The 15063-nt window shown below is 42.5% G+C and overlaps 5 protein-coding genes across 5 annotated transcripts; 3 read left to right on the forward strand and 2 right to left on the reverse strand.

Annotated features, from left to right (window-relative positions):
- Positions 1–1670: 1670 nt before the first annotated feature.
- Positions 1671–1942, forward strand: LACBIDRAFT_301428 (uncharacterized protein; the record flags this gene model as incomplete). The annotated part of the gene is made up of 2 exons (XM_001873487.1): positions 1671–1821; positions 1878–1942. 2 exons carry the CDS (start codon positions 1671–1673, stop codon positions 1940–1942), a joined length of 216 nt encoding a protein of 71 aa, XP_001873522.1.
- A 467-nt stretch (positions 1943–2409) lies between these two features.
- Positions 2410–3186, forward strand: LACBIDRAFT_321020 (uncharacterized protein; the record flags this gene model as incomplete). Its single annotated transcript, XM_001873488.1, has 2 exons — positions 2410–2664; positions 2902–3186. The coding sequence occupies 2 exons, from the start codon at positions 2410–2412 to the stop codon at positions 3184–3186; spliced, it is 540 nt and encodes a 179-aa protein (XP_001873523.1).
- A 3331-nt stretch (positions 3187–6517) lies between these two features.
- Positions 6518–7045, reverse strand: LACBIDRAFT_321022 (uncharacterized protein; the record flags this gene model as incomplete). Its single annotated transcript, XM_001874107.1, has 2 exons — positions 6518–6720; positions 6865–7045. 2 exons carry the CDS (start codon positions 7043–7045, stop codon positions 6518–6520), a joined length of 384 nt encoding a protein of 127 aa, XP_001874142.1.
- Positions 7046–8553: 1508 nt separating this feature from the next.
- LACBIDRAFT_321023 (uncharacterized protein) lies at positions 8554–9925 on the forward strand (the record flags this gene model as incomplete). Its single annotated transcript, XM_001873489.1, has 5 exons — positions 8554–8654; positions 8771–8779; positions 8825–8906; positions 9449–9598; positions 9827–9925. 5 exons carry the CDS (start codon positions 8554–8556, stop codon positions 9923–9925), a joined length of 441 nt encoding a protein of 146 aa, XP_001873524.1.
- A 974-nt stretch (positions 9926–10899) lies between these two features.
- On the reverse strand, positions 10900–11464 carry LACBIDRAFT_321024 (GPI-anchored small secreted protein; the record flags this gene model as incomplete). Its single annotated transcript, XM_001874108.1, has 3 exons — positions 10900–10919; positions 11031–11253; positions 11363–11464. 3 exons carry the CDS (start codon positions 11462–11464, stop codon positions 10900–10902), a joined length of 345 nt encoding a protein of 114 aa, XP_001874143.1.
- Positions 11465–15063: the final 3599 nt, after the last annotated feature.

The raw sequence follows: 15063 nt of genomic DNA on the forward strand, positions 1-15063 counted from the left end.
TGAGTGGATGTCTGGGCCTGTGAGAGGACATCAGGGGATGGAAGGCATGAGAGTGTGTCCACAACAGTGTTTCCTTCGCCTTTAATATATATGACCTTGGCATCAAATTGAGACATGAATTCCATCCACTGCACCTGACGGCACGACAGATCTTTTTGAATATTAAAGTTCTCCAGTATTTTACGGTCGGTGTAGATGAAGAAGAGGGATCCCAACAAGTCTACTTGCCATTTTTTCAGTGCATGGGTTATAGCCAGCAGTCCTTTTTCATGTACAGGGTAATTTAGTTCAGCATTCTTGAACATCATTGAGTCAAATGCGACTGGACGTGCTGTTTCCCAAGAGGGGCCAAAAGATAACACTGTGCCCGAACATTTATCACTTGCATCTGTTATGAATATTTTGTAATCTGGCATCTTGGAGAAATCTATTGTTGTTAAGCAGTTGCAGCCTGTTACAATTTGCTCAATTGCATCAAATGCTATTTGATCCTTAGGTGGCCACGATGGAAAATTCTTTTCGGATTCTTTTGTTATAAGTTCGGTGAGTACGCCCATGTGATCAGCAATCACTGGTAAATATGTGGCAATGTAACAAACTAAGCTGAGAAAACCTCTTACTTCAGTAGCAGATTTTGGTATTGGCCAGTTAAGAATTTTGTCCACTTTCTTGTTGTCAGCTTTGATTCTAATATGATGTCCTAAGAAATCAATCAATTTCCATACAGAACAGGTGTGTTTTGTCAGGGTTTACATACAACCAAGCTGCACACAATGCCTCCAGCACTGTGCACACATTTCGCTTGTGTTCCTCAAGTGAGTTTGACCAGATCACAATATTGTTGAGGTAAATATGACAAAATTTTCCAATCAGATTTCTCAAAGCAGCAGTTACACACTGCTGATGGATTGCGGGTGTGTTCTTCAAACCCATTGGCATTACCAACCATTCATAGAGACCTAGGGGTGTGTTGACTGCCATGAGATAGACATGATCCGGGTGCATACACATTTGAAAAAAACTATTGGTCATATCAATAGTACCCCAATTCTGCCTTTGGCGCAGTTGTTCAAGATATTGTTGATGCGGGGTAACAGATGACTATCCGTAATTGTGTTCTCATTAAGTTGTCGGTAATCATTCACCCAACATGGTAAGACATTAGGGTTCACCTTGGGAACAATGAATGCAGGTGAGGCACACAGTGACAAGGAGGCTCAAATATGTCCAGCATCGAGATGCTGTTGAATTAAAATTTGCCATGCTTCTTTGTATTTCTGTGGCAATGGATAAGAACATGATTTAATAGTCTTTTCTGCATTCTTAATATGAATTTCTGCAATGACATTTGTAGGCAGTTCATCAGCATTAGTGTTTGGAAGTCCGGTCACAAGACTGGAAAAATACCGTGACCAGACTGGACCATGACTGATCAAGACCGGAAATTATCAGGACCGATCAAGACCGTAACCGCGGTCTGGTCTTCGGTCTTCCAGCTTTGGGAAATTATGAAGACCAACAAAAACCGGTTTAGACCGGTTTAAACTGGTCTTTGGGGCCCTAAAAATACAAGCAGGTAGCTTCGCATAAGAGCTTTCGAACAAATGTAAAATCATAATTTTTGCTTGAGAATGAACAAAGTTATATCTAAATTCGTGTACAACTTATTTATGTTCAAGCCCCTACCATCAGAATTTTCCAGATATGCGATCAACTACCATGTACATGCATTGTTGATCACCACCATCATTAACCACCATCCCTTCCCTCCCTCGCATCTTCCACCTGTCTCTCAACCCCGGGAGCCTGTCCAGGTCATCGGTAAGTACTAAGTTCTCTCTCTACTGATATTCCAATGTTAATTAGTTTCCTTTTAGCTCGTCTAAACTTCGCCATGTCACGCGGACTCCACGCATCTTCCAACAATGTGGGCTTACCTTAGGAGGTCATAGGTGGCAACAGAGGGGTCAGAGATAATGAGGGGAGACCCGAGCAGAGGGAGACCCACAAGGTATGTGGCAGAACGAGTCTGCATTTCAATCCCCCCTGGCTCACCCTTCCACCCATGCCCAGATCAATGGCCACGTGAGATGAACAACGATGACTACACACACATGAACAACGACAACGACGATACACAGATGAACAACAACGGATGGCGTATGTTGACGACGACCTGGTGTGTCACCAGATGGTAAAGGCACAAAACAACCACCATAACCCTCGAAAGCCCACCAGCAACGAGGATCACCCACTCCAACCACCCACAAACAACGACTGCCCACCACAAGAAACGGGCACAACCACACACGAAAAATGAGGAGTGCCCATCCCCCGCACCCATGAACAAAGGCACAAAACAGACATGAACAACGACAACTGCCCACTTACTCCAACCACCCACAAACAATGACCACCCTCCACAACACGAAACGGGGACGACCACCTATGAACAACGACAACTGCACACCCTCAAAATCCCTGAAGGATGAGGAGAGCCCACCTCAATCACTCACGAACAACGATCGCCCATCACACAAAATGTGCAGGACTGCCCACAAACAACCTGCCAACAACATGGAACATCCACCCCAATCACCCAGTCTGACTTTCCGATCCTCGCAAGGCTGCACGGCAGTGTCAATTGACACTTGCACTGCTCTTGTGAGGTTCATTTGTCTTTTCTGGAGCCATAACCCCGGCGAGTTGGGGTACCTGTGGGTTTTTGTAAACCCTCTACCTGTACCTGTGAAAACGCGCGCGGATGCAGGTAGGGGTTATGACGGTTACAGGCACAGGTTACTTTGGAAAACCCCAGGGTAGTCCGTGACATTCCCTATGTATACATCACTACCAAGTCGCGTACACTGACCCCTCATACATTACATGTAAAATACATAGGATATTGTTCTTTCATGGCCCCCTGACCCCTACAAAGACTGGTCTAGACCAGTTACAAACCGGTTAAGACCAGAACTGGTTAAAACCGGTCTTGTAACCGCAAAAGACCACAAAAGACTGGTCTGTTGCAGTTCGGTCCAGTTTTTTGAAGTTTCTCGAATTGGGAGGACCGGTTACGGTTACGGTCTAAGGCACTGGGCACCAAAAGACCGGACCGGACCAGACTTTCAAACACTAATCAGCATGTGGTATTGGTTCAAAGATATCCTTGTATTCAGTTTTTAAAGTTGCTTCCCTTGACACTAGTTGTTCTTGTGCTACAAGCATGTCAATGTGGTTGTGTATTGCACCAGCTACAGTCATTCACCAGCTAATGAGACACTGAAAATAAAAATTGATAGGTGTGTCTAGGTACATATCCTCTGCAAAATATACGTGTACAAGATGGTGGACAAGGTTAATGTGAGTGTTGAGAGAAAAATTCAGCCGAAACGAACGAGACTGGGGCCAACTCCACCGAAATCACTGTCAGGAACGGAAAGTGGACATATATGGGTGAATGAGACACCCACATTAGATCTGAGATCACCCTGATCTGATAATCAGAGATAAGCCTTATCTGTTGCTGTTGTTGCTTTCGTCGTCGCCATTGCTTTCGTCATCGTTGTCGCTTGTGAAATGTTCCCCTTCCTCCTCCTCTGCAAGCCCTGTTCCAGTCCGGCCTGCTAGAAAGTCCTTCAACAATGGTGGAGGCACCCGTTTCGGAATTGTGGCCATAACTGGCTTTTGTCCAGCATTACCTCCACCACGCCCACGCCCGCGCCTGCGCCCACACCCACGCCCTTGCCCCTCATTCGCCGCTTTCCATACTGCCAATGCTTCCTTGTACTTGGCAGTCTCACGTTCTTTCAGCTCCTTTTGTGGATCCTCAGCCTGCTGCCACTTCTCCTTCGCTGCTTTCCACTCTGCTCATAAGTCCTTTCTATTCTCCTTTTCCCTTTCCTCTGCCTGATGCTCCTTCTCAAAATTCACTCGTTCCTCATAGAACCTATCCCCTGTCAAGACACGTGGTAAACCATCTGGAAGAGTCCCTTGCCGCTTCTTTTTCTTTTTCTTCTCCTCCTGGAACTGAAGTGCACCCTTTGCTTTTGCACAATACGCCTCGTTCAGCAAATTCCCTGCCTGCAGGGCGATGTTTCAGTTTGTGAGGTATTCGTTACTTTTGTGGGACTCTTGAAGTGCGGCAAGCAGCAAGACCTCGGTCTCAGTCGTCGGCTCAATGGAGAGAAGAGGAGATGGTTGGGGGTGGGAGATAGTATGGGTGATGGTGGTAGGCATCGTATCATGGGATGTCGTCAATGTGGTTGAGATGAGGTGAGTTTGTGACAGCCCTTCAATCGCTTCATTGATCACATCGTGTTTAGTGTTTGATGGACCGGCAATCGGGGCCTCGGAGATGGGTTCATCTTCTGCTTCATCGATCTTGGCAAGCTTTCGTAACATTGTCACAAGGACATTGATTGCGGGGTCGTCAGGGGGAAGAGGAACATGTGCCTCACATGAGGTATCCTTGCTTGGTGCAAGCATTTCTGCTGTTACGATGTTTGGGTTGAATGGCCACACCCCAGTCTTCTTGAAGGCGGCCTTGATATTTTCGGGGGTGAGTGCACGAACATGGGCTTTTCCATACATGGTGAGGAAGCTATTCTTATCCATGGCTGCCCCATTTTCTCGAAGCCACTTGTCGCGCTCCTCGCCAATCAATTTCTTGAGTGGAGAGAAAATAACCACATCAAGGCCTTGATAGATATGGGTGCCATGTGGGATGTAGCATAGAACAATAATGTAGTTCTCGCATGCGTAAATGAGAAAAGCAACGGTGTAGTGAGAATTGTGTCTGTCAACCAGAAGTAGGCGATATTCTCCTGGCTTGACCTTGTGCTTTGTTTGTTGATCAAAGATTTTGATCCATTCAACGCCAATCTCGCCGCACGTCCAACCTTTCTTTTGATATCCAATGCTATGAAAATGTCAGGTCAGAAAGAAAGAAAAAAAAAAAGAGGAAAACTCACGAAGCATTGAGAGGATTATTCTCTCCCCAACTCACTTGGTATGCAGAACCCTTGAAAATAATGGTAGGCAGTGTCGATGTTCCATCTGCGCAGATGGTAACAATAACCGTGGTATTTTCTTGGGTACCAGCCTTTTGCTGATACTGTGGTCCTTTCTGTGTGCGTGAAGCAGCGACACACTCGCGCTCTTGACCATGTGATTGGAATCCAGCTTCATCAGCCCCGAAAGTTGTCTCAGGTCTAATTTTATACGTGGTAATTGTGTCATGAAGGAGATCCCAATAGCAGCCATTTGTGTTGGGGTTAGTGGCCTGTGCACGCAGCCTTTCAAGAGGGCGAGAATCCACCATTTTGATGCGATCGGAATGCCTCTGCATAAAACGGGCAGTCCAATTCTTGCCAACACCCTCATTTGGAAATTTCGGTCCAAGGCAAGCATTAGCAATGAGATTGACATGCTCTCTAATGCGGCGATGGTTCTCAGGCCAACCGAGCTGACCCATCTCCAGAAGAAAATTAACAACAACATCTTCCTCGATGTTTGTGAGCCACCGGCGATGCTCCTGAGCCTCCAGATGAGTGTGGCCACCGTCAGATAAACGTGCCAAGGTAGCATGACTAAGGGAGATCTTGACACCTGTCTCATTGAAATATAGGTTCTCAAAATCTCTACAGATTTTGCGAAGCCCACGACAAGCACGATGGTTTGGATTTTTCAATTCAGTGAGATAAGCCTGGAGAGCACGTGACATGAGATCATCATGCTGCCGACGCATGACTGCAGCCTTTTCAGCTAGAGATTTGGGTCGTCCAGGCATGGGTAAGGTGAAGAGCACTATGTGATTTGGATGCTGAAGTAGAAAAATGACACTGAATATAAAAACCATTGAGAGATGTGCATGCATCCAACACATGTTTTAATCTACAACCCCTTGCACAGTCTCTGTGCTTTACATAGCCTATTTGAATGAAAAATGGATAGTTTCGAGGCTGACAGAATCTTTTAATACTAAGGCAATATGTGGATGTGAATTGCCCCCTTAATAGCTCCTCAAAACCATTGGTAGTCCATCAATGAAATTTATGTCACTACAAATCAGCAATTTCTTTCGCAAAAAATTGCACATTTCACAGTTATTAGCCATTCATTTCATGTATTTCTTACATGAATTTATTTATACTACTCCTGTACTTCCAATGCAACTTAGTTCAAGGAAAAAATGTATCCTTGTCATCTTAGGAGGACCCAAACAAGTTTCACTGTCTCATGGTCACGTGGTGTCTCATTGGCCAGTGAATGACTGTACATCAAAGTCTTTTATTTTTTCCAGTTGCAACTTTTTATCTTTCAGACAATCATGACAGACCATCATCAATTCTGCAAGGACTAACTTCTTATCAAATTTAGTTGCTTTTAATTGTTCTTTCAGGCAAGGCTTTGGAGGCGGTGGAGGTGAAATTTGCGAAGAGTTCAACAGGTCATAACAATTAATTTTATCTATACAAGTCCTTGCAGCATGGTCTGAAACAATGTGATTATGCTCTTACCAGGGCAAATGGAGAATGACAGGTAAACAGAGACTGGGGGTAACAACAGCTTTGACGACATGAGAAGTCCATGCAGAATCTAAAGAGGACAGCGAGAGTTTGACATAATAGTACAGTTGGGTTTTCTTCTTTTCATTACTGAAGGCAACATCAAACAGTTTGGGTTCTTTCAAGCAATACTTCTTCAAGCCAAGGTGATCTATGGGTTCAGGGCAGATAAGAGCAAGATGGGTGCCATTGTCAATCAAGGCATGTGTTTTGACAGGGAAATCATCCATCAGACTGTTAATTTGACAATTCTATATCAGATGTTTACTTTTCAGTGGTATTGGACTCATCTCACAGCACGAGACATCCCAGTCCTCATCAGAGTCCAACCCATTTCTGCTGGGAGGGTTGGGAGGGATTGCAGCCATGGCAGCAAGTTCGTCTTCAGAGTTGACAGCCTCAATGGAAGCACTGGTGGCGGCGACAGGTTTGGTGTCTGACTTAGCAACAGCTTTGGATTTCTTTGCAGTCAGCATGTTTGTCACAGTCAAGGTCTTGTAGCCATTGCCAGAGGGGAATCCATCAGGGCATGAGTGAGAATGGTGGTCTCTATAAAAATGATGACACTTGGTACAGCCATCATGTTCGTTCAAGAGGGTACATTCATTATCAGTGAGGGGGGGGAGCTTAGCAAAAGACAAGGTGGAGGATGCAGGGTTCAATTGAGAAGTGTTTGCACAGCGAGACAGGCCATGCAATGTGTCTGTCTTCGTGTTCTGGCATTTAGCTTGATGGTCTATAGTTTCCTCAATGAGTTTGCAGTGTCTCTTGTTCTCCACCATGTGGGCTTTGTCAAGCAAACAAACAGATGCAATCCAACTTTTCAGGCATTTGTCCTTACATGCTTTGCTGTTCTTGAGATGCATGCAGAGCTCTTCATCGAGGTGTGCCTCAAGATGGTTATGGAGGGCCGCATCGTCAAAAACTGAAGCAGTGCCACACAAGAGACAGTTCAATTTGATGAGTTGCTGGGACCAATTCCAGAGGAGAGCTTAGATGATGCCAAGGTTGATGTGAGGATTTGATGCCAGATCTGTTCTCAAGGCATCCAGCTATGAGACTAAGGAGAACTTGAGGATGTAGCAAATACATCAACAGAAAAAACATAGTTATTGTGTGTTTGTTTTTTTGTAAAAATACATTCTCCTGATGAGGAGCAGGTCAACCTTCAGAATAAATGAGTAGGCCAACTTTCAGAGGCAAATATAGAAGGCTCAAAGGCAATTCAAAGTAAACATCCTTCTAATCATTTTGAATCATAATTTGCTGATGAAAAGCTTCACAGGATGCAGAAAAGCAAGTTGATAAACTATGAAACTAAGCTAACACTGCTTAAGCCATCCAGTCCAAAAAGATTATAGGGAGGATGTAACAACTTTTGACTGATTTTGCAGATACCCACGATAATATGAACAACACATCTTCTCAGGCTCCAGAAGCCAAATAGACACCCTTCCATAACTATGGTCTTAACAGAGGCACCCAGGAAAGAGGCAAGTACCATCATGATTTTCTCAATTGCAAATTGCAAGCTCTTCAGTCCAGGAAGTGGTCTACAAAAAGCATGGATTAACAATAACAAAACAAGACTTTGATTGAATCTGGAATCCCAGAAGCTGACCTTGAAATTTTCTTCAATTTTGATTGATTACTTCTTCATATTTCTTACCTTTGACTTCAAAATATACCAGAAACTGGAAGACCAAGATGAGTGCTAACATTATAGATGCCTTCAAAAATGATTTACCACCATCCTAGTGACCCAACGCCTTGTTAATTGAGTCCCTCTTTGCTTTCAAACTTTCATCATCACCCTGGTTTGTTTCATCTAGTTTTTGGGTTCTGTGGCAGAGTTTAGCATCTTTTAAGTAACACAAATGTCTACATTGTCAAATCAGAAGTGTGGCCCATTGCATCACATATCACAGGAACTTAAAACAACAATGACTAGCTAAAATTTTACTTACTTTTCAAGTCACTCCTCATGCACTCTGTTGATGAAGACTTTGATGAGGCTCAATTTTTTGTAACAACCATCAATTCTGCCAGGGATCTCAATTCTGAAAATCAAAAAATGACCACTTTGTGAGTAATTTTTATCTCAATTTCAAATTATTCTGTTGATCTACTTTTATAAGATAATGTATTTTAAATTGAACTGGTGCATGAAGCTAATCAGACAGATATATATGTAATCTCAGAACATCTTGGTATGTTTCTGGCTATTTGAATCCCTTTACAGTTTCTCATTCCAGGCCTCATTGCATCAATGGTGTTGCCAACCACAAGAAAAATGTTTTGTATTTACCCTTGAATGTCATGGGAGCTGAGTTTTTGGTCAGAGACATAGTTTTGAAATTGTATCTATCTTATGCTTTGCATGTAACACTTTCAATATTTATAATGGCATGGCATCTGCTGAATCTGAAAGCCTGAAAGCAAGTGCCTCTCAAGCCGATTGAATGCCAGAATAAGAAATTATTCAAGCTATGTCATAAAGTCACAGACATGTACAGCCCTAGATTTCATTATGTGTTGTGCACTCAGTACTTATCTTGTTTGAGGCAGGGCCTCATTTTTAGAGACCTTAGTGATGTAAAAGAGAAGTCAGGGTTTGGAACAAAAATTCTTTTATCCTGATGAAATTAATTTGTTCTCATTTGAGGACAACTCAAGCCAATGAGCAGTAGTACATAGTTCAATGAAGAATGAAGTAAATATGTTACACTAAGAGTATGATATACAGCCAAGAACATCTGTAATGATATAATGAAATTCTGCTTCTTGTAGAGCTACACAGGCCATTTGGAGAATCTCTGATCACTTTTAAAAAGTTTATTATGTTAACCCAATTGTTCTTTCATGAAACTAATTCATAGACCCCCAATTTTGCAATATTTGTCAACAATATGGCTGTCATCATGCAACTCAATGTCCAACAACTGGGCTTCAATCCATTATTTGCCACCAGTCACCTCACCAAGGTCCTTAATGCTGTTATTGTGCTGGTGGCACCTCATAACTCAGATGTAAGGCAACAGAGGCTATGATGACTGGTCTCACCACCTTGCCTCTTTGACATCTCCTATGGCTGTGTGGCCCTTCACACTTTGAGATGGCAGGAAATGCAAGATGTAGACTTGGCCCTCCACACCTGGGGATGCCTCACTTTGTGGACTTGGCTTGACAATGTATGAGGCATGTTTGTGGACTCCTCTTAGATCCTTGACTTTGCTGACATGAGCTTAGCATTATAGATGCACAATGTGAGGAAGGGTCAGCATCTAGCAAGCAAAGGCAGAACAGACCCAGGAGAAAGTCCAAACATGGCTGAGTCAAAAAATGCTGTAATTTAAATTTTCTTCAATCAACTGTTATAAATTTTGCAAAACATTGTAGGACAGGGAGAAATGTTCTACATGATTGACTTTAGTCATAAAATATATGATGTATTTCAAATAGATCATTATATTTTTTAGCATGCAATCTAACATCATGATGTTATCTAGATTGCTAGTGAGATTTGTTCAACATGAGGTCAGACAAATAATGTAAATATTTTGTTGCCACTGTCGACACAAATTTAAGGTGTTTGAAGTATCAAGCTGCTCATTCACTACCTCTATTAATATTTTAAATATATAATTTGATAACTCATGAGCTTGACTATTGTCTATCTTTGTGCCAGAGAACCTGTTGAGTTTGAATCCCTGAAATCACCAATTGGAGATGGCAGACACAACACCACCTGTGATAATTCATCAACAACCTTTTCTTGCCTTTCTCCAATATTCAGCTATAGTCCTCATTACAAGTGATGCTAAGTGCTACCTTCAATTAAATATGCATGCTCTGGAGAGGATTCTTACAGACTTAGACCTGCTCTGTTGTGGTGGTGGCTATGTTCAAGAAGTATTTATTACTATTATGGAAGACCTCAAGACTGAGGGTGACTGCTTGATGATGCAAAAAATCAGCAAGATCATGTCACCTTTCTCTGGGGTCATCCAAATGCCATGGTGTTTCTTTCAAACACTAATCTTTAAATGTGATGGCACAGTCTGGAAAGATTACAATAATTTCATTTGAGATCAAGTTGACACCTTTGATTCATTCAAGTATGACAGTACAAAATGTCTTCATATTGCAAGCTCCCATGAGGTTGAAGAGCTATTGGTCGATCAGGAGAAAGAGTTGTCAAAATCTGAGACTAATATGGCGACTACTTCAATATTGGTTCTGCTCATACAACTGGTGATGGAAATTGTAACAAACAGGCAAAGAGTAAAACATCAAAACCCAATAGTTGAAGAGTAACCCCCTTCTGATGTCATACAGTAAGACCAGTGGCTACACATTTTGATAATTTAGTTGGTGTGCTTTTTAATGCTTTCATCTCGCTTTGGCAGGGATCAAACACTAGACTTTAGAGGTTATTTATGACTGGATCACTGGGCTTACATCCAGGTGTTACCTCCATCACAGCTCTGGTAACTTCGCTCTGGAGGTCTGCAATCATGCTCTCCTTGATAGTGTACTTAGTGTAATACCAATAAATCCATTTTCCCCCCTTCTGTGCCTGCCCTCCTTTTCCTGAGGTTTTCCTGCTCCATGCACACCAGGTTTGCTTTCCCTCCCCCATCACTTGCTGACTGCATCTTTTTGCAGGCTTCACATTCATGCTCTGTGCAGGGTGGTGGCAATTTTGCACCTGGGAGTGAGGAGATCTCACTCAAGGATTCCTTGCTCCTTGAAGATAGAAACTGTGAATGCTTCCCTGATCAAGGACACACTGAAATACCAAGCACAGAAAGCACAAACACGTCCCTGATTGAGGACTGCACAGGGATGTTGTATGTGATGATGAATTTGAGGAGGATCATAAGGAGGAACATGATGACACAAACCTTTTCAACGGTGATGGATATCAAGATATCAAGGCTCTCCTATCAAATTTCTATTATGTCTGGTTTTGGTTAGTTAGTCACAGTAGCTATAATAGTTATGGCCCCAATTTCAATCTTATAGTGAATGGTGTGGTACTCATCTAAGTGATTGCTTTCCATGGCTTAAGACCTGTTTTTAAGAAAGACAGTTTCCATGCATCACCATGGACCTCCTGAAACAAGACCTGGGAAGTATAAAAATGAGACAATAACTGTGATGTCTATATTGCTGGTCATACCTGCTGCAACTCATTGTGTCACCTTAAGGTAGCATGTTGAAGATATGTGAAACGAGTAACTTCCTCCTGTTCATTAATGTAGTCATTGAGTGCATCACAAAGGGCTTGACCACCAGGCAGCATGATGTAGAAATGATGATGAGAAAGACATTAAATTAATGACAAGGGTAAAGATCTCCAGGACCTGTAGTGGATGGAAGCAAACAGCAAGAGAGTGTTTGGCATTCTCTGATGCTGTCAGAACGACTCTTGCAAATTTGTTATGGAGGGGGAGGTCTGTTACTTTGTAGCCCAAGAAGCTGACAGATGTTGTGCTTCTTGAGAACAAGCATTAAAAGCCCATGCTTCCCACAGAGTCAAGAGCATATAATCAGTCACTGATCTCAAACTGTTTTAGTTATGAAGAAAAATCTATAAGGAACAAATTCTGCATGTTCATTTGGCGTATGGAAGTCTCTCCTGGTGAGTGCTTGCCAGTCTTTATCATTGTTTTTGCTTTGGGTGTTTTAAGTGGGTAGTTGTGTGCAAAACCCCAGTCATTCGCTATCTGGGCAAACTAGAAGAAACCAGAAAAATCAATGTAAAACACGATAGTAATATTCCCAACCAACTGACCAGCTCCCCCTCCCTATGAGCTACCTGACACAATCTTCATCTTCACAAACAAGATAAATAACTGATTATATGTCCCAACCAAGTAACCTTACCTCCATCTTGATGAGCGAAGTTCGTGACCATGCCAATGCAATCCATTCTGCTGGTGTGCCAATACACTTGGTGAGTCTTAAATAGAAAGTTGATTATATCAGAACTCATCAACAGATGTTCCAACAACAGAATCATAAAAGTTCACAGATCGATGAAAGGGAGGAAAGAAAAAATGGATGGAAGATAACAATATCTTGGTCTTCTCTGTCAATGATTAGATAATGAACATGTTTTGTGCACCTGTCATCCTCAACTAGTGGAACAGTAACTTCCTTAATCTGGATAATGATACAACTTGAACCAAGTTTTAGGAGAAAAACAGCAGTCGCAACTGAAGCTGTGATAATGGCTAAAGATCAACATGGTTGAGTGTCAGTTAAAGCTGCTGGTTAGAGCGCAGGTGGGTGAGAAACTGAAGTCAAAACTGAAGCTATGATTGAAGGTAGGGATCTGGGACAGTTGACTCATATTTTGGCACTTTATGGGCTTCCACCTATTGACCAGAACAAGCCAAGGAGATCACAAAGAATATTTGAAATGGCATAAGAACATCAACCAACAGCCAACTAACTTCAGCATCAGAATTGTACTTTCACCAGTGACCACAGCTTCATACCTTTTACTAAGTCATGGCAATCATCAGTTTATGTCTTTTATCCTGTTGGTATCTATAAACTGGCTGAACAAAATTTCATCTTTTTTTTCAGATTTGACATGACAAAACTGCCTGTTAGCTGATTTTTTTGATGTTGAACACCTAAAATGGTATGTCAAGGTTGAGGGATTGCCCAACAGTGACAGCAACTAGTCATAGATATTGAAAAACAACAATCTATGAAATGATGAAAGACAAGACATACAGTATAATTGTAGTCACAAGAGAAATAACTTCTAAAGCCAATGTTTTGAAAATTAAGCTGACCATGAAACAAACTAGATTTGTTTGATGTAAATGGCGAAGGTTAGGGGTAAATTCAGGCCTCTTTGTATGATCTTTTCTCTGAGTTAAGATTTTATGGGCACACAATATCTAAAGTAGCTTGATATCAGAGAAGTAAAACCCCTGAAAAACCTCTGACCACTCAGAAGAGTCAAGAGTTTGTTGAAGTCAAAAAATCTTTACTTTGACTTTTACCTCCCTAACCTCTACCTCTGACCCTGCAAGGTTGAAAGGTTGATAAATTCTTGCACATCACTAGACACCATTTGTGGATCTTGGATCTCAAATCTAGGATGAATGCTGGCAATTTATATTTGTGGTGCCAGATGACATGGTGGTGACTTTATAAAATAGCCTTCTAAAGGTGATACTGATGATCAAGAGTGGTCAAAGAAATTCAACTAGTTGCCATTGGCATCAAGGAATTATTTACAGGATGATCAGATCTGCCCAGTGGACTATAAAGATTCTTTGGATCACTTCTGCTTTGTGCAAATTTCATGTTACCTGCCACCAGGTAATTAGTGATTGTCACGGGTTTCGCAACCCGTGCGGGTTGCGGGTAAGGGTACGTGTGGGTAGGGGTACGGGTTTGATCTTCGCTACCCTCGCCAAACCCGTACCCATGACAGGGGTTGGCGGGTACCCGTAGCAATACCCGTCATGTAAATAGTCATTATTTCTTTGGGCAGATTGTGGTCCGTGTCACTAAGTTACACGTAAAAATTACATGCAATATTTCCAAGTTGTTTAAAAAATATATAACGAAGGTTTTCATTCTAAGTTCATCTGTTAAGTCATTGTTTGTTTGCCTCACGGTCTCGCATGCCTCACAGCCTCGCATTAAGGTCAAAAATATGTAGATTATCAATGTAGATTATCACCAAGATATGCGTATAACATACAAAAAAAGTCTCTAAGGTATTTATAATATATCTATGGTATGGGTATTTTATCGCCGACTATCTCGGGTGACTACCAGTTGATTGGTGGCGATTTTGACATCAACCTTTCTCAAAAGCGTTGTTGATTTCGAAATCGAGCAGCCGCAAAAATTTTCGCCAAACTCCTTGATCCTAAACTGCGACCCCTTATGTGGGCCGGTAAACGCGGTAACGACCTGGGATTTGCACTCTGGCCTTTCAGGTATTAAATATGGAAATGGCACTTCCAACATTTTGAAACCGATCTGGACCTTCACCGCATCTCTGACTACTCCCTTGAACTCCCCGCACTTATCTTTGTGCTCGCCCCTATGGAAATTAGGGTTGGTGTTGATGAGATGAAGGCTCAGTCTCATGTTGGCGAAGCAGTCATCTCTGAGCCAATACGGAGAAGGGGCTGTCACAATTGCATCAGTATCTATTGACTTTGAATTAAATACATAATTACCATCATCACCACGGCGGGGGGTTCGTGAGCTTGGGTTCCAAGCTGGGGTTGTAGGGACATCTTCCGAGTTAGGAAGCGGAGTAGATGGCCCTGCAATGGCCAGAGTCTGCACAAGGAAAGCAGCAGGATATGGGACTGAGGGTTGCGGTTCCGGCAAGGGGTAACCAGGGAACAAAAAGCCTGCCAGAGTACCGGGCGGAGGTGCTGGTTCGAGTGGGTAAGTGAAATCGGTGAGAAGCTCTCGAGGCCTGGGAGGCTGAAGCCTTTCA

The sequence above is a fragment of the Laccaria bicolor genome, genomic scaffold (assembly GCF_000143565.1).
Source record: "Laccaria bicolor S238N-H82 LACBIscaffold_1 genomic scaffold, whole genome shotgun sequence".
Taxonomy (NCBI): domain Eukaryota; kingdom Fungi; phylum Basidiomycota; class Agaricomycetes; order Agaricales; family Hydnangiaceae; genus Laccaria; species Laccaria bicolor.